The sequence below is a fragment of the Salvia splendens genome, chromosome 10, assembly GCF_004379255.2.
Source record: "Salvia splendens isolate huo1 chromosome 10, SspV2, whole genome shotgun sequence".
Classification (NCBI taxonomy): domain Eukaryota; kingdom Viridiplantae; phylum Streptophyta; class Magnoliopsida; order Lamiales; family Lamiaceae; genus Salvia; species Salvia splendens.
The window spans coordinates 25,657,259-25,675,992 of NC_056041.1; the positions used below are offsets into that span (position 1 = coordinate 25,657,259).

General features: G+C 41.4%; 2 protein-coding genes across 8 annotated transcripts; one reads left to right on the top strand and one right to left on the bottom strand.

The window, feature by feature from the left end:
* Positions 1-4,914: 4,914 nt before the first annotated feature.
* LOC121753029 (DUF21 domain-containing protein At1g55930, chloroplastic-like) lies at positions 4,915-9,347 on the top strand. Of its 6 annotated transcripts, none has more exons than XM_042148167.1 (5): positions 4,921-6,087; positions 6,524-7,733; positions 7,815-8,040; positions 8,153-8,362; positions 8,771-9,347. In XM_042148167.1, exons 2-5 carry the CDS (start codon positions 7,629-7,631, stop codon positions 8,989-8,991), a joined length of 762 nt encoding a protein of 253 aa, XP_042004101.1. In that variant the 5' UTR covers positions 4,921-6,087; positions 6,524-7,628; the 3' UTR covers positions 8,992-9,347. The 6 variants fall into 6 exon arrangements, 5 of the variants coding, with proteins under 5 accessions (XP_042004102.1, XP_042004101.1, XP_042004100.1 ...); XM_042148166.1 differs by lacking the exon at positions 8,771-9,347 and having other exon boundaries at positions 4,926-6,087; positions 6,524-7,369; positions 7,471-7,733; positions 8,153-8,698; XM_042148165.1 differs by lacking the exon at positions 8,771-9,347 and having other exon boundaries at positions 4,926-5,541; positions 5,622-6,087; positions 8,153-8,698.
* Positions 9,348-9,919: 572 nt separating this feature from the next.
* On the bottom strand, positions 9,920-11,701 carry LOC121751092. 2 transcript variants are annotated; one of them, XM_042145809.1, is made up of 4 exons: positions 11,649-11,701; positions 11,178-11,237; positions 10,869-11,085; positions 9,920-10,748 (listed from the first exon to the last, which is right to left on the bottom strand). In XM_042145809.1, exons 3-4 carry the CDS (start codon positions 11,028-11,030, stop codon positions 10,185-10,187), a joined length of 726 nt encoding a protein of 241 aa, XP_042001743.1. In that variant the 5' UTR covers positions 11,031-11,085; positions 11,178-11,237; positions 11,649-11,701; the 3' UTR covers positions 9,920-10,184. The 2 variants fall into 2 exon arrangements, with proteins under 2 accessions (XP_042001743.1, XP_042001742.1); XM_042145808.1 differs by lacking the exon at positions 11,649-11,701 and having other exon boundaries at positions 11,178-11,330.
* Positions 11,702-18,734: the final 7,033 nt, after the last annotated feature.

Sequence of the window (18,734 nt, forward strand, 5' to 3'; positions counted from 1 at the left end):
CCTATATGAAGAAGAGGAGATACCACAGTCATTTGAGGAGGCCTCAAGACACAAACATTGGAGAGAGGCCATGAAGAAAGAAATAGATGCACTAATAAAGAATGAGACATGAGAGAAGTGTACACTGCCGACAGGGAAGAAGGCAGAGCGTTCCACCCAGCCGGGTGACTTTTGGTTATATCGTCCACCCGGTCGGTTAGTGCACGGAAGGAAGCCGGACTCCAGAGACTTTCACTCGGCCGGGCAGAGTGACACTGCCTAGATTTTATGGGCCTTTTTCTTGGGATTTGAGCCTAAACAATAAATACCCATTTTCCCATTTTATTCCTTAGTTTTTGCTGAAATTAAATACTTGTGAGATTTGTTCCTCTTGAAGATGGTTTCTATCTAATTCCTAGATGTTAGTGGACCCTATATTCCACTAACATATTCCAACTCACATTTTATTATAAAACTAAGGGCAAATTGCCTGAAAAATCATGAACTTTCACAATAAGTTAGTTTTTCTCGTGAACTTTAAATGTTGCATGAAAAGTCATGAACTTTACTTAATTGTGTAAATTTCCCATCCGACCCGACCCGATAGATTTGTATAGTCACACATATTTTCTTTATTTGTATATCTTATTCTAATTAACTCATACTTTTTGATCATTAGTCACACATATTTTTTGGTTATTAATTTTATTATTTTTACCCCACTTAGATTATAAATTAAAATTGCATAAATGTTTCATTCATTAGGGAGTGGAGTAGTAAATTCTTCATTTAGAGTGAGACATTTATGTTTTTTTTAAATCTACATGATGCTTTGAATTATTATTTTTTATATTTTTATTATATTCTGTGTTCATTATTTGAAACTCTTATGTCCCACGTATATATCACGAGTGTTAATACAATTAATTTAAATCTTCCAATTGGCACCGTATAATTACCCAAATGATATCAATATTATTGAAAGTGAAAATTAAAATATTATAAATGATTGTAGACTATCCGTGCTAAACAATTAGCGTTCCATGATTCCATCACTTAAGAATCAATCAACAATAGACCTTTAATCAAGAAATAATGAAAAAAATAAATTTAATTACGTTAAAGAATTCCCCTCCATCTTCTCTTATATATGCTCTAATAGGTTCAAGTTATCTTCTTCCACAACTTTTTCTTTCCGCCTCTATTATATGAGTGACCTTCATCTTCTTCGGTAATCTTTTCTAGCACTTCCATTATCATACGTCAACGTCATTTTTTTCCATCCAGTCAGTTTGCTTCCATCCATAGGTAAGAGCATCTCCAACCATTTACACAAAACTCAAACTCATTTTAGTGTAAATGTCACATCATATATGATTTTACTCTAACCATTTTCACTAAACTCAAACTTAAAAGAATATTTTCTATATTATGCTTTTTTAACTCACAAAACTTGAAAAACTTTTGGGTTTGGGTTTAGTTTAAGCCAAAAGATGAGTATTTTTTTGCCCAAAAACCGAAAATTGGATTGGTTTTGGAGTACTATTAGAGCTAATTACCTATATCATTTTAGGTTTTAATGTACCTTTGAGGATCGTCTAACAACTTCAAACAAAAATTAATCACGGATCTTATATTGTAACTTTGTGTTTGACCACAAGAGTTCATGATATAAAATTATACAAGAAGTCCACTACTGAAAATCACAATATTACAAAAGTAAATGACTATTAAAATTTCAAAAATCACTCACCAATTTCAAAACCAAATTTGACAATTTGCATTCCTTGTTAGTTTGGATCACTTGCTAACCTTTAGAGTTAATTCTTTTTGTGTTCTAAGACACATTAGCCATTCCATCTTATTACTGTCATTTTTTTAACATCCCAGTTTGTGAGCGACGCATGATATTCATGCGTCGTCTGTTAATGAAACGCATGAGCATCATCTGTTTTACGGAAAGACGCATTACATTTATGCGTTCATATATTTTTAAAAAATTTTTATTTAAAGACGCATGACCCTCATGCATCTTTGCCTAAAAGCATAAGGGTCATGCGTCTCTGTTTCAAACATAATAACCAGTTCCAGTAGCAGAAAATCATTCTGCGCGAGAGTCTTCAAGAAGAGGCAGCGCGATTTTCTTCCAATTTCTGGTGATTTCTTCCATTTCCTGGCAATATATCGGTAAGTTTTCTTCAATCTTTAAACATTTCTCCCTTATTCGTTGTTTGTTGCATGTTTTGTATAGGTTTTTCCCAAATTCGTGAGTTAGGGTTTATAACTAAATTGTTCAATTCAGGTCTATGCTTTGTTGTTTTGTTATTTTTAATGGATTGTATTGGTGAAATTCATTCTTTTATATGGTTTTTGATATTTTTGTGATGCTTGGTGTTGTGATTTTGTTTGTTATCGGGGGAAGATGAGAATGTGGGTTGAAATGAAGCTTGTATTTAACCATTATTGGGTTGATTAGATTGAGTAATTTTTGCAATGTTTAATTATATTGATTAAAACAGATTAGTGAATTTGTTGAATTATGGAATTGAATTTGCTATTTGCCTGTCTTAATGTGTTTACCTTTTACATTTATTTCTAGCCCCATGAAATAGATAATTTTATAATTCTTGTTTTGTGAATATGTTGAAGTAGATGACATCTTCAAGTACTGGAAAACAGTTATTTTATGGACCTGAGGATCCATCAGTGCTCTATTGTCAACATAAGCACACATTTCGAATACATTGTTGGTAGATGGCACAAAGCATAGTTTTAGAGTTCGCCGGACGAAAACTAAGGCTTGAGAGGTGGAATTGCATGACAATGTGAGGCATTGGCTTGACGTATTTGGGTTCAGCGGTGTGCTGGAGTGTAAGAAGCCGATGAAGATCGATAACGAGCTTATCGCTACCTTGATTGAGTGCTGGAGGCCAGAGACTCACACTTTCCACCTACCAGTTGGAGAGGCTAAAGTGACATTACAGGATGTTCAAAACATGTTGGGTTTGCGAGCAGATGGTCATGTTTTCACTGGCCGTGATTCTCCTGTTGGTATGCTGATTGGCCCAGCAAGTGTCGAGATCTGTTGGGAAGAATACCCGATACAAATCCAGAAATGAAGCAAGGAGGTATTTTGATGACAGCTCTAATCAACCAGGCGACGATACCTTTGGATTGAAGGATTTCTAGTGATTGATGGTGACTCTTATTTCTTCTTGACTGTTTTCCATTGCCCTTTAGAATATTCTTCTTGATAAAAAGTTTTGTCATGGCCTAGAAATATTGTAATTTGATTGCTGATCAAAATGTGAATTCCTTGCACACGGTGGTTAAACTGATGACCGAGAATAATTATAGATGGAGGCATTCAAATGTATTGTTATTGCTCATCCAGGACTATTTTCGCTTGCATTTAAAGATCTCATTCAATTATATAAGTTACATTCTAACTAGCGTTAGTTTTCCTTAACAAATTTTATTGTTTACTTGCTATGACAGGAGGAAATCCAGAAAAAGACTGGTGTCACGACCGCATTTTCTAAGGATAGAAAACACGGTTGATCGCGACTAGGGGAGGGATAAAGAAGCGAGGAAGAAAGGGGAAAACAATCAAGGGGTACGACATGTAGATCAAAAGGTGAAACTTTATTACCAGCTAATAGTTGAAATCACGAAGTATCAAGTTCATATGAAAATAGTCCAACAGAATACAGAAACATCAGAGTTTTAAAACTTGGCATAGCGGAAGCATTTGAGAGTTGGCTACTACTATGTATGAAGACACAATAGCAACCGAAACGTTTATTGAATATGGTCTCGGTCCAATGCTCAACATCCTCCGTCTCCCGTCCACGCTCAACCTGCACATAGGGAAAACATATGCAGGGGCTGAGTACTTGATGCACTCAGTGAACTCATGACCAAAATACATTTCATCAATAAAGTTATGTCAAGCCACCGTTGAGTGAAACTCGGGTTTTACTTTAAAAAAAATACCGAGAAACACTAAAATCATTTACATCGTAAAACATGGCTGTGCAGCCCATCATAATCATCATCACCTTTCGTGTACCATATCTGAACCATCATGTGAAGCGAGAATGTGGCCACAAACTCGATCACTGGACCGACACGATCCCAATCAGTGCACTAGTCTGAGTAGGGACTCACTCCCTAGTCAGACCCGAATTCGTTAACCATCAAAGTCTAGTAGGACATTATCCTAGTAGACAATCAGATAGGCAATTCAAAACATAAAATACGGAATGACATAACATTTAAACCACCCTTATCTCTCCATTTACATATCATTGCAATAAAAGAGTCTAAGTAATAGAGCCCACCTCAAAAGCTTAGAGTTTTCCTTAAGTAGCTTCTCGTTCCGTCTTTAGCGGCCGTGCGAACCACCTTTTCGGAAAATACATAAAGTACCCATCAATCTTAATAACGAGGATATTTAGAATGCATGCACTCTAATTAACGTCTTTTATTTCATTTTCTTGGTTTTTCGTGCATTTTTAATTATTCGGCGGCCGCCCAAGGCGTCGCGTGCGACGCCGGTCAGCCGCTTACACCAATTCTTTCCTCCGTTGGCTCCTCGCATTTTTCCACGACGTCGATATAAACTTCCAAAAATTATTTAAGCGCATAATTAAATTATCGCAATTATTTCTCTTCGAAATCATATTATTTCGGACTTGGGATAAATTATTCATATTTGAAATATTCTAGAAATTCATTAAAATTTCTCACGATTAAATTAAATCATTCTTTACGATTAAATCATCGGCCCAAGACTTAATTATTTACCTCACCTCTTACTTCCAATTAAAATTATAAGCCCCATATAGTTAAAAAGGCCCAACTTTAAAAACAATAGCCTCCCAATAAATTAAAATGGCCCAATCAAAGAAAACACAAGAGGCCCAAGTCCATTTTTCCTTAACCTCACGTTTCTCTCTCCCTCCCTCTATCTTCTTCTTTCTCTCTTCTCCCTCGCCCAAATAGGGAGTTCTAAAATCTCCGACATCGTTCCTCCGTCGCTGTTGTCGCTGTTCCGAGCAGCCATCGCCGCTACTGAGCAGTCACCGCTACCCCCGGTCTGCTCTTGAACCGAAATTCTGCGCCGAATCGCCTCGACTGCTGCTGCTGCTCGTCGGGAAGACGAAATGCCGCCGCTGCGGTGCAAGCGACACTGCTGCTGCTGCTTGTCGCCGCCTCTCAGCCGCCGGGTCAGGCTGCTGCTGCCGCCGCCGGGAGCCGTTGGGGCGAGGCTGTCCGTCGCTGTCCGCCGCTGCCGGCAGCTTCCCCCTCCCCGGAACCACTCCGAACAACCCCGATTCAACCCGCAGGATACGTTTTTATCACAAAGTTAAGTTCTTTCGCGTGTTCGATCAAGTACGGCGATATTCGATTAGTTCTTTGTTGTTAAATTGTTTGATTTGTTTATGAGAGTGGATCTATGAAATCAAGCGTATGAAATTTAGCTACTAAAATTTCATGCTTTGGGAAAGGGATTATACCTCAAGAATGGTTGGACTTGGTGGTGGATGGACAAGAATGGTGGGAATTTCCTCCTCTTGCTCTCTCTCGGCTCTCTCTTCGTCTCTCTCTCACTCTCTCTTTTTTTTTCTTTGGTGTAGTGTAATGTGAGGAAGAGATTGAAGGGCTAAAATAATAATTTGTGTGACTCTTGGGGGGAGAATTGATGGTGGAAGAGGGAAGGTGAAGGAGTGGAAATTGGAGGGTCTCTTGGTGAAGAACCGTCGACCATGAAGGAAGGAGAGTTTCTTTGCTTGCTCCCATTTGTTTGGAGAGATTTGGGCTTCTAAATTAATTAAATGGGGTTGGGCTCAATTAGTTGTAATGCCCACACTTGTATAATTTTTTATTGGTTAGACTTTTAATTGTTGTGGCCCAAAGCCATTTTATATAAACATTTGGACTTAAATTTTATTAATTATTTCATGACATATATTAATTTAGTACTTAAAAAGTACGGGGGTTACAACTGGCTATGTTGTCATGCGTGCTGAAGGCATATATGATGTGGATGCCAATACATCAATAGATCAGCTCTCTGAAGAACTTCACATTAAAATGCCAGAGGTACTCTCAATTTGCGCATGTTTTCTTTAGTTTCAAACAGTGCTTTCTGATTTAATGATAATCACGGCACACTAATCTTTTCTCAAAACTTTAATTACGATGCATACTCTTCTTCCGGTTATTATGTTCCTATGTTATGAAAACTTGAGGTTCAAATGTGATTGGTCCAATTGGAGGTAAAATAGAAATCTTCTTTTTGATGAGTTATGACGAATAGCAGCTTGCATACAATTAACATTACATGTTTGAAGAATGGTTGGTAGTAGCAGTTTGCATATACTAATGATTAGTTATTAAATGTTCGAGAGACATTATTAGCACATCTTCTTTCTAAGATGGGAAACAGTTGAGTAATACTTGTCTATTTGCAAATCCAGAACTCTGTAAAGTTGCAATTCAGTGTTATTTTTGTTGACATTGTTTCCCTCTGGTGCAGGGTCATCAATATGAAACCATTTCAGGTTTTGTCTGCGAGGCATTCGGATATATCCCGAGAACAGGTGAGACAATACAAGTAGTCCTTGAGAGAGAAAATCAAGAGGACCATGTTAACTATCCGACCGGCAAGAAGAAAATGAGAAAACTCAATTATTTAAGCTTGAGGTTTGTTTAATTTTCCATTTACTCCCCCTATTAATATTATAAGCGGTAAAAACTAGATCAGTGGAATTGTATCAACTTATAAATAGTAAAATGCCCAACCTTCATGTTTTGAAGTACCATACATACTTATTATGATATATGAAGAAGGCTAGGTGTACCTATCTAATTCACCCTTTTAAGGCAATTAGGACGCGTTCGGTGTGGAGGATTTCTCCAGAAATTTGATTTATTTCTGCCCATTTATGTTGCAATTGATCTTGAATTTGTAATGAAAACTGTGTGCTTTGTTGTGCTAAATTAATTTCTGTGGGGTGCTTTGATTATCTAGCCCGTCATAATATGCACCTTTGAGTTTCATATAATTTTGAATTTAATTCCACCATTCCCTCTGTTCTTCTGTTTTGCCCGTAATTTTTTTTGAATGTGTGCATATGTATCATATAGAAAGAGTAGTCAGGTACTTATTTGGTGATCAGCCTACCAAACATTTTACACTACCATTGCGCCATAGCCACGATGAGAACTCCAGATAATTCCGCGAGATTACTGATGATGCTTGAAGACATCATGCTATTATACCGGGTAGAGCGCACCATTCTCGTACATCGTTACATCAGAGCCCACACAAACCGTACTAGGCGTAGGATCATTGAACATGCGAGGCAATACAGCTTGATAAGTAAGGTTCCTCAGCAATTGATACACTTGGAACGACTCATTAATGTCACTGATGTTGACTGTATAGCAAACTTAAGAATGGATCGCAACACATTTGAGAAGTTGTGTTGCATCCTCACTGAGCAGGGAGGCTTGAGACCAAGGAAATGCATAGGCATTGAAGAACATGTGGTGATTTTTTTGGGCGTCTTAGCGCATCACAATAAAAACCGTGTTGTCGTTTCAGTTTTTTTAGGTCCTGTTCGATAGTGTCCCACTACATGAACAAGGTTTTGGGGGCTGTTTTGAGTCTCCACAGAGTGTTATTGTCGGAGCCTACACCCGTGCCGGATGATTGCATTGATCACAGATGGAAATGGTTCAAGGTATTTAATCTTTCCTCCAGCAATGTCTAACTTGTTTCAATCTCGGTTTCTGTAAATGCTTGTAAACGGTTGTTCTTGTAGGGCTGTCTCGGTACACTCGACGATACACACATCAACGTACTGGTTAGCAACAGTGGCAAACAGCGTTATCGCACGCGAAAGGGGACTATTGCAACGAACACCTTGGCTCTTTGCGATCGCAATATGCAGTTTGTTTATTTCCTACCTAGTTGGGAAGGGTCCGCCGGTGACTCTCGCGTACTCAGGGATGCTGTGGCGCGCCCCAACGGCCTAAGAGTTCCACAGGGTATGCAGCCTGGTCTATCGTTTTTCTGAGGGCGTTGGATATTATTTTGGTCGGGTTTTCAGGTATTGGGTTTAACTACGTAGCAATCTCATTACTCTGTGGACCGTTTTAGGCTGTTACTATTTATGTGACAACGACTACGCCAATAGCAACGGGTTTTTGACGCCGTACAAAGGGGTTCGATACCACCTCAAGGAATGGGGCATAGGGAATGCACAGCCACAAAATCCGAAGGAATTGTTCAACATGAGGCACAGCAAGGCTAGGAATGTAATCGAGAGAGCCTTTGCGGTTTTGAAGATGCGTTGGGGGATATTACATAGTGCGTCTTTTTACCCAATTCAAACACAAATCAGGTTAATCATGGCGTGTTTCCTTCTCCATAATTTTATTTGCCTCGAGATGAACAATGACCCCTTTGAGGCATCGGTTGATGGAGAGAGCTCCGCAATCGCCCCGGCTCAAGATTGTACACAGCCTGACTACATAGACTATGTAGACCCAACTCCAAAATGGACTCAGTTTAGAGACTCCATCGCAATGACCATGTGGAACAATAGATAGAGTTTGTTGCTATCATGTTATTAGATCCACCCAGACGTTGTGACCAACTTTGTATTTGAAACAATTTAAATAGCACTGCATTCTGTTATAGTAATGTGTTGCCATGCGCATATTCCAAGTCCAATTGTACTCCACATTGACTTTTTCCAATGTAATGTATTAACAGATTGTAATGGGCGTCGGCATACCCGAATGCAGATGTGGCAGGGGGAAGATGGAGTTGCGCCGTGCGGGGAAAACGACTACCAATGCAGGACGCTACTACTTCAAATGTCCCGACAAACTCACCCATGTTGGATCATTTCAGTGGTACGACGAGGCTGTCCGGGGGCTGGGACAGGGAGGGAAAAGTGGCGTAGAAGGACAGGGAAAACCAGTTATGACTGAAGAACAGAGATCTTATGCCAACTGCAGTGCTGGTGAATATAAAGGCGGTGGCCATTGCTGCCGCGCTTCAACACCGAACGATTTGAAGACCCTAATGCAGCTTGGGTTCATGGCCGTCGTGTTGGTAGTAGTGGGAATAATTATAGGCATGCTTCTGTGAACTGCATCTTATTCAGCATATGATAGCACTTTTTTGTTATTTACGCCAGTATATATCAGCCCTTCTCGTGATCCTTTTATATTTTGCCAGATTACATGTTGTTTTTGTGCGTAATAGCATCAGTAGATGATTCCGCGGGCATGGACGGGCATGTTTAAGTGATTCCAGTAGATGACCAATTAGAGTGTCTTTTATTTCTCTTGCTTGTTTTGAGGCTTGCAATATATTTTTAAACCAAGTCCATTAAATAAATGCTTTATGAATCAGTGCAATAGCAATACTTACGATTTAATTCCATTATCCATTTTATACATGGAGGCAGCGGTTATGATGTGAATCTAGATATTCAACATCATAAATCACCAAGACATCACGGGCCATGGGTTGATTGGGGTCCGAGAATAAGGTGGAGAGATGGCAAGGAGTCAAGCCGGATTCAGAGGTCTGATTCAAACTGGAATTTCACTATGAAGATAAAATCCAAATCCACCCCTCAAACCATCATTGTTTTCATCGTCGAAAGAGCTTCGCGTGGGTATCTTGCATGCCTCAATCGGAACCTGGATGAGGAAGTTATGACTGATTTACTAAAGCTGCGCAATTCAGAACGAAACGCGCGGACGGGCGATTTTGCTAGGGCAAAACGCCCGGCCGGGCTTTTTGGAGGATGGGTTTTGCTTCGGGGTGTTGAATTATTTCAGCACTTATTTGCACCATTGCTGTGTGGACTAGTGTGCATTCAAAACAAGAGTAACAGTGTGAGAAACACTTAAGTATAGCATACGCATCACTTCATACAATATGAGCTGTACAAACTGCTCGATAGAGCACATAGTCAACAAAGGTTCATATCCTAATACACACTAGCTACATCCAAAATATGTGTTTTCGATCTAATGCACGCTATGCATCAGTTTGGCCCAAGCGAGAAAGGCAGCAGTTCAAGACGAGCTATCCAAGACGAGCGCTAGCTCTCATTCACATTAATCTCCTTTCACATTACTTTCTGATTCTCCTCGATAAGCTTCAACAGCTATCCAAGACGAGCGCTAGCTCTCATTCCCATGAATACCTCAAGCCGTTGCGGCTTGTCGCTTAAGATGTTGCACAGTTCGTACCGTTGATCGAGCGTGAGGCCTTGCACAGTTTCCAGCTTGTCGAAAACATCTTGCTTAGCCTTTCCAAGATTGAATTCATAGCCCATTCTCGATGAAATCACCTCGAGCCGAACGTTTGTCTCAGTATGCAGATTTGAGAGGAATTCCATAAGTGCTGCATCGGCTCCATCGTGTTTGCGCTTCTGACTCCCGCCGGACTTGTTGATGGAAGTTTGTTTGCCATTGTTACCGGAGCTGTAGCCTTCAAATCCCGACGCCTGTGATAGATGAACCACGTTGTCGGAATCATGGTCCTCAAAGCCTGGGAACTCGTTCTCATTGACCTCGCTACCACTTGGGCCATTTCCACGCAGACGATTCACCGCATCATCAACCTGTTCTACCCCTGCACCGCTAGCACGATCCTTTCCAAAAATGGCCTTCCATGTTTCCCATAACGGCCATGACTTGCCCCGCATGAACTTCGCATCCTTATCAGCCTACACAGTTACACGATGACATCAGAATAGAAGCAACAAATACCAGGGTGTTGCGATTTTTGTGCTGATCTATTGGTCGAAACTGAGAGATCTAAGCACCCAAATAAACATCTTCAATACCTGGACGATTGTCTCCCACTGATCGTCATCGCATTCAATCATATATTGCCCATCCGAATTGAATCCCACGCCACTCCGGCCTAGTATTTTTGCCAGGCTCGTGTAGCTGGACGATTGCCTCCCATTGATGCAGCCAATATCTCCTCTTCTCGGGCACTCCATATCCTCCGGGTTCGATCACCTTTTCGAAATTTCCATGGCTGAGTGTCTGTGTTTTCTGTCCAGGCACATAAACGATGAGAACAATGTCAAACTGCTGAATACAATACCCCACCATTAGGGGAAGAGTAGAGGTGGCGAGTGACAAACCATGGGATGGCATTTCTAGCGACCGAACTCCACTACGGCGTGTGGGATCAGCCATGATACCTAATTCAAAAGGCACAAATTCAACCAAATCAGAAATGAACACACATTATTGAAGAAGGCATTCTCATATTCCTTTCCCTTCATTTGAGTTAACACAAATGAAGAACACAATTATGAAAAAGAGTTCAATCATGCACTTAAATTACATATATTCAAAAACCGAGTCGGGAACAATACATAATTCCATCACACAACCACATAATCAAAGCAAAGACTAAACTAAAAACAGAATAAACCAAAATAAACGGCTGAACTACAATTGGGCTTGCATAGAGCGAAAATTTTCAGCCTGGCGGTTTTTGCAAGGTCAATATCAATCACAAGTAGAGCGACGATAACAATACCCAGTGTGAAAATGCTGTTCCAACTCTACACAGCCTGACAAGCTCGATCGTAAATATTTCTACTTACCTCGTACTGCAGCCTGAGAGCACTCCGAATTGAGATGTCCTTCATGTTTTTCCTACCTCTATTTGAAGTGGTGTGAAACTGAGGTTTGCTTACATTTGAATGCAATTTATTGCGGATGCGCGGGAGATGAAAGTTTGATGCGTGTAAATGGTCAATGTTGGCTGTTTGCAATAGAAGTGGGACCCCTCAAATACGTGCGGTGAATGTATTCCCATAAATTAAAGTAATCAATGAAATTAGATGAGCTTTCAATAAGTTCCATTTATAAATTGAGTTGTCTCCTTTCCTTTTTTATATCTATTCCGCAAAAGGAGGTGGATATACGTCAAATCTAGCCTCTAATACTCACATTATGTAAGTAGGCTAATACCCTACTTCAGATAGATGTATACAAGTCAAATAAGCAGATAAATGAGGAAATAATCCCACCTACTCATCGTCTCATAAATGGGGAAACAAATAAGCTGCTTGGGGCATTTTTTGGTGGTGAGCGAGCTGCGATAAATACTCATTCCAACGGCCCAAGAACAGTGAGATGAAATGAGTATGTGGCCAGTGAATTGATGTAGGGAAGTAGATACCAGTCTTTCAAACTAATGAATGTGCAACCTCTATTTAATAGCAGCCTCACACCACGAGTAGTCACACTACTTGCATTCTATTCCTTCCATCACTAACACCATGCTTATTCCTCAACAAGCTGTGTATCTGTACTACGGCAACTGGACCTTGGAGATCGATGAGATTGTACTAAACATGATCATCAAGCTGAAAAGGGAGACCCAATGGAAGTTTGATGAGTTTCCATCTTCGTTCATACTGACGGCGCAGCACGCAGTGAAGACTAAAACCAACATTCTGCTGACCGAGGTGGACATCAAACAACGGCTCAACTTCCTGAAGCAGAGGTACACCACCTTCAAGGCGGTTGTGGGTTACAAAGGCGCATCGTATGACGTGGAGGCTAAGTTTGTGCGTGCGCCTGATGAGATATGAGAGGAAATTCTGAAGGTAAGTATGCTCCTTTATGTTTTATACAGTGTGCGTGCAACTCCTGATCAATGATACTTGTGTAGAAAACTCCATTTGCGGCAGCGTACTACCACCGAGATGATCCCCACTTCCCGCAGTTGGCATGCTTGTACGGAATGGACGACGTCAAGAAGGAAAGAGAAGTTTATGTGATAGTGCTTTCTGACTGCACCGAGGAGATCCCTACTGATGAACCGAGCTGTTACGAGGTGAGTGGATTCGAAGTAGAGGTGAACTCGCCAGGTATTGTCCCCCCTCAAACGGTTCGCCGTAAACTATTTCCGGCAGATGTCGCACCTCCAATTAATCAGGAGTCGACCAATAACATGGGCATGTATTTCATAGACATTGGCCCGGATGGGAGGCTGGTAACTCACCTCTCCGTTGGTGGCCACACAATATCAGGCGTCCCAACTTCTAACCAAGTCATATAGTGATGACTAGGTCCTAAACTCTGCTATGCTAGAATATATAGCAATGCCATGGAATTGCATCTCATTTTGCCGGACCTGCGTTTTGGAAGGTGGACAAAAATCCATAGTATTGTAATAGGTAGAGCACTGTGTTTTGGTTTGATGTACGGAGTCGTCCCTCGACTGTTGGTGCTCTGTTTATGAACTAAAAATATGCATATTAGGTGATGTTTATGTATGCACTTGATGATGGCAGCTGCTGTGTTATAGATGTAGCAACATACACTCACATTTTTACATGCTGAGTAGTATGCATTCGAAGCAACCACATGCTGCCGCAGCACGATGTATGCACATTAATACGCACTATACACATAGAAGGCCGGTATATGCCAACAATTACAGAAGCCATGACATAGAGCTTAAACCGCAATTTTCAAGATCCATTGTGTTTCTAGCCGATTAGCATCAGGGCACATCAGATATGTGTAGCCCACGGCATTCCCGATACCACCTCTAGGCGCTGAGAAGTACCACCTAGGATGTTGTACACTCCATAACGTTGCGCAAGCGCGAGGCCTTCCACCGTGCAAATCGTATAAAACACATTATGGCTTGCCTCTCAAGTGTCAAAATCATAGCCGATTGTAGCCGAAATTAACGGCAACCGAAAATTATTCCACGAGTGCAGCTTTGCGAGGAACTCCATAAGGGATGCATCAAATGTGAGGCATGTTCGATGTAATAGGATACGACGGAGCACGCAATTGCACTTTGGTGATGATTTTACCCAAAATCGAATGGGGTGGGGAGAGATTACCCCGAGTTGAAGCTCCAGTCTACTGCGTGCGGTGTGTAATTTCGAATGGGAGGACGACTCCTTGCTATGAAAAAAATGAATCCACCGAACAGAAAAGCAGCGGTTTGTTCATAATGGTCGGGGTGGTGAAAATTGAGAATGCGGTTGGGGTGAATTTGGGAAATTCGGTGTGAATGGACGGCCAATTAACTAATTCGGAATTACTGTTACTGTCAAAACGGAACCCATATATGAAAAGGTGAACATCAGTGTATAATCTGATGCAAGTGGGCCAGGCCTTATCAATTCTGTGTTTGTTTTAATTCTGCCCAGCCCAAAACAGGCTTAGTGAACGAGTCCTTAGTGTTAACAAATGTAACTCTCTGCATTGTGCATTATCTGAAACCATAAATATTACTCCCTCCGTCCCCAAAGAGTATGAACTTTGGGTTCGGCACGGATTTTAATAAATAAGAGGAAAAGTAAGAAAGAGAGGGAGAAAGGGGAGTGGAAATAATGTTAGCGGAGAGTGGGGTCCACATTATTATAATGGTATAAGTGTTAATGGTACAGGTATAAGTTGTAAATAAAATGACGTGTAGGGGTAGTATAAGTGGGGTCCACATTGTTTGAATTTTTCAAAATTATAAAGTTCATACTCTTTACGGACGAATGAAAAAAGAAATAGTTCATACTCTTTGGGGACGGAGGGAGTACTGGAACTCGAAGCTACCCTAGAAATAAACTTTTCTTAATGACTTGTAGATAATATTTATTTTATTCTTGAAATTAGTGCAGAGTTTCGTTAATTACTAATGTAAGATCATATGATTGATGCAGATACTAGCAGGTAATGCTAGAAAAGTAAGTGCTGTTCGTTTTGAACGAATAAACAGTGAAGAGGTGTCAGTAGAGAACAGAGGGGTAACTCGTTTAATACCCAAATTTTGGAGGAGAAGATCTACGAGTGATGATGAATCAGATAGGAAAGGGGATCGTGAGGTCCCAGTTCATGATATGTCAAATGATAGCGCAATGACGGTACATGGTTATTACAATGCTGATCAAGTAAGTTTTTGGAAGAATCAAGCTAAAATCAAGGAAGATACACGAAGATTGTGGAATTAATTAGAATTATTTGTTCCAGATTTATAGCTAGGGTAAATCATAGAAGATCTTACCATATGTAAATATTACCTCTCCTATTTAGGCATGCTACTATCGTCATTGTAGATATACCAAAATATCAATGAATATGAAATTCCCTTTCAACATGGTATCAGAGCAGTGGCTCAGAATATAATTTCATCATAGCCGAATACCGTTTCTCGGCCAGAAGGCGGAGGACCACCACCGGAACCTGAAAATGACAGAAGAGAAGGATGTCAAATACGATGATCTGAAGATTAAAGCCAGCAAGAATGTTGTGGTAGCATTCAAGCTAAATGGAAGGAATTATCCATTGTGGGCTCGACTTATGCGAGTTGCCATCGGGAGTAGGCGAGCACTACGGCACATCACCGGAGTGCCAGAACCACCGAAACCAACGGACAAGGAATATCTGGAATGGGAGGAGACCGATTTAGTGGTCTTCTCCTGGATTGTGGACAACATGGAGATCGAGATCGTGGCTGACTTTGCACATCACCAAAGTGCAAAGGCAATCTGGGATAGCTTAGCGGTAACGTATCAGAATACATCGGATTCGTATATGATATACGATTTGGAGGACAAGGCCAGCCGTATTGTCCAAGGAGATATGGATCTGGAAACCTACTGGAGGACCCTGCACGGAGTGTAGATCGAAATTGATCGATGCCAAACCAAGACAATCACTTGTTGCGACAAGGGAATCGGTGAATACCGAACCATCATCAACACCAGACGATTATACAAATTCTTGGCCGGACTGAACCCTCAATTTGAGGGAACCAGGAGAGACATCCTTAAAGAGATCCCGGCGCTACCAGTGGACGTCGCATACGGGTGGATCAAAAGGGAAGCTACCCGGCTGAAGATCATGCCGGCAGCGAACCCTGAACCAACCGGCGCAACGAACAGCGTAGGACTCGGATTTGGAGCCCGAAACGTGCGATTCCCACCCCAACAAGCGACACCCCGACAGGGGCAGAACCTCGTCGCCACCAACAACCGTCGCACAACCCCCAAACCAGACAAGACCAAGTTCTGGTGCTCAAATTGTGGGATGAACAAACATACCCGAGAGACATGCTTGAAATTGATCGGCTTCCCGGAGTGGTGGGAGGAGAACCAGAAGGGAAAAGCAAAATTGTCCATTGGAATCGATGGAGTCGGCGGAACAGAGACCGCCGTCCGTGGGCGAACGTCTGAGGAAGGAGGTTCGCGCGACAGCGGCGGCAGACGAGGGGACGACGTGGGGCAGGCGGCCTTCGCCGAGCGAGTCGAGTGAGAGAACGACGGAGGTACTGGGCTAGGGTTTCACAAACCCAGCCAATCTTATGCTTTAATTTCCAACTCTTATGATTTTAGTCCCTGCACTTATCCGAAATTACAAAAATTACCCCATAGTTTGCATGCTGCCCCCTATACTTTGCCTATTCCGAAAAAGAACCCCATAAGTTGTGATGATTCATATGTAAGTCCTAATCCTTTTGAAATACTACATGAGTTACCCGTTGCATGTGCCGTGAGAAAAAAGTCTAGGGAGAAAGATAATCGGTGGATTTTTTACTGTGGGGCCACCGACACTATGACACATGATAAAGATGATTTTGTGAATTTTTGTCGTACTATGAAAAGTCAAATACAAACAGCAGATGGGAAATTGACTTCAGTAGAGGGGAGTGGAACAATTGAGATTTCACCGACGTTAAGGCTGTCTAATTGTCTCTATGTCCCAAAGCTATCACATAAATTGATGTCTATTAGCCACGTGACGAAGGAATTAAATTGCACACTGCTAATGCATCCTAACTTTTGTGTATTACAGGATATCAGGACGAGGAGGATAATTAGGCGTAGCACTGAGTGTCAAGGCCTCTACTATGTTGACGAGATGGCTCACCAAGGCAGTGCCGCGATGCTGGCTCACGGATCTGCGACCCGAGACGCTTGGTTGTGGCACAGACGTTATGGTCATCCATCTCTCGGTTATTTTAAACTTCTTTTTCCAAACTTTTCTCATCTTAAGAATTTTGATTGCGAATCGTGTGTTTTGGCAAAAAGCCATAGACAATCTTTTAAATCTACTGAAACTCGTGTTGAAAGTCTTTTTTCATTAGTACATGCTGATGTTTGGGGCCCTGCGCCCGTTACTAGTGATCATAGTTTTCAATATTTCTTGTTATTTGTGGATGATTGTTCGAGAATGACGTGGGTATATTTTTTGAAAAACAAATCTGAAGTTTATGAAAAATTTGACATTTTTTACAAACTCATCCAGACTCAATTTCAAACAACCATTAAAACTCTTAGGTCTAATAATGGGAGGGAGTTTGTGAATCATGATATGTCAAAAATTTTTGTGGATAAAGGGTTGGTTCATCAAACTTCATGCCCCTATACCCCCGAACAAAATGGAGTAGCCGAGAGGAAAAACAGAATTATTATGGAAATCACTGGTGCTTTGTTTTTTGATTCTAATGTTCCAAAATTTTTATGGCCTGAAGCGGTTGCAACTTCTGTTTATTTGGTAAATCGTCTTCCCACGAAAATTTTGAAAATGAAAACCCCTTTACAGTTGTTGTCTTCACTAGCAAAAATACCCGAACCCCTCACTCTACCCCTTAAAGTATTTGGCTGTTCTGTGTATGTTCATGTTCCGAAACACGAAAGAACAAAATTTTCCGCATGCGCCATTAAATGCGTTTTTTTGGGGTACGGGATCAATCAAAAGGGTTATAGATGCTTCGATCCGTCGTCTAGAAAGATAATAACAACCATGAATTGCAACTTCTTGGAGTGTGAGTATTACTATACCAATCTTAGTGGTCAGGGGGAGAGTAGTTGTGGTAATAGAACGAGTGGACACCTAAATTGGTTTGTGTCACCACCAAGTGAATCCATTGTGGAACCAACAGAGTCAGTTAGCACTGCCGCCGAGCCCGTCTTATCGATAGTGGAGCCTCCTCAACCGCCAAGCCCTAACGATCCTCCTCCAGTGATATCTGAGGTAATTACTGAAGCTGGGATCAATAGTGCAAATATTCCTAATAACTCTGTCGCAGAACCAGAACCCATGGAGAATGCTGCTATCGACGGGGATACTGGACAGTACATACTTCCCAACCGAAGCACAAGGGGCATTCCGCCCAAGAGATATAGTCCAGAACGAGTATAAAAAAGGAGCAGATATTCAATGGCGAATATGGCAACCGCAAACATGACAGAGATGGCAAGCTTTTATGGCAGCCCTATACGAAGAAGAAGAGATCCCAAGAACGGCAGAAGAAGCCATGGAAATCCCACATTGGAAAGAGGCAATGCTCGTGGAAATGAGGGCACTGATGAAGAGCAAGACATGGGAGGTGTGTATGAGACCAGAAGGATCAAGACTGGTGGGATGCCGACGGGTGTTTACAATCAAGAGGAAACCGGATGGATCAATTGACCGCTACAAAGCGGGGCTAGTGGCGAAAGGGTATACTCCGACCTATGGAGTTGACTATGCAGAAACATTCTCACCAGTGGCTAAGATGAGTACTATTCGAGTGTTGTTCTCTATCGCTGCAACAAAAAATTGGCCACTACATCAATTTGATGTCACTAACGCCTTCTTGCTCGGAGAACTTACTCGACCGATCTATATGGAAGCTCCGCCCGGGTTTGAGGGGGAGCTCAGGGCAGGAGAAGTGTGTAGAC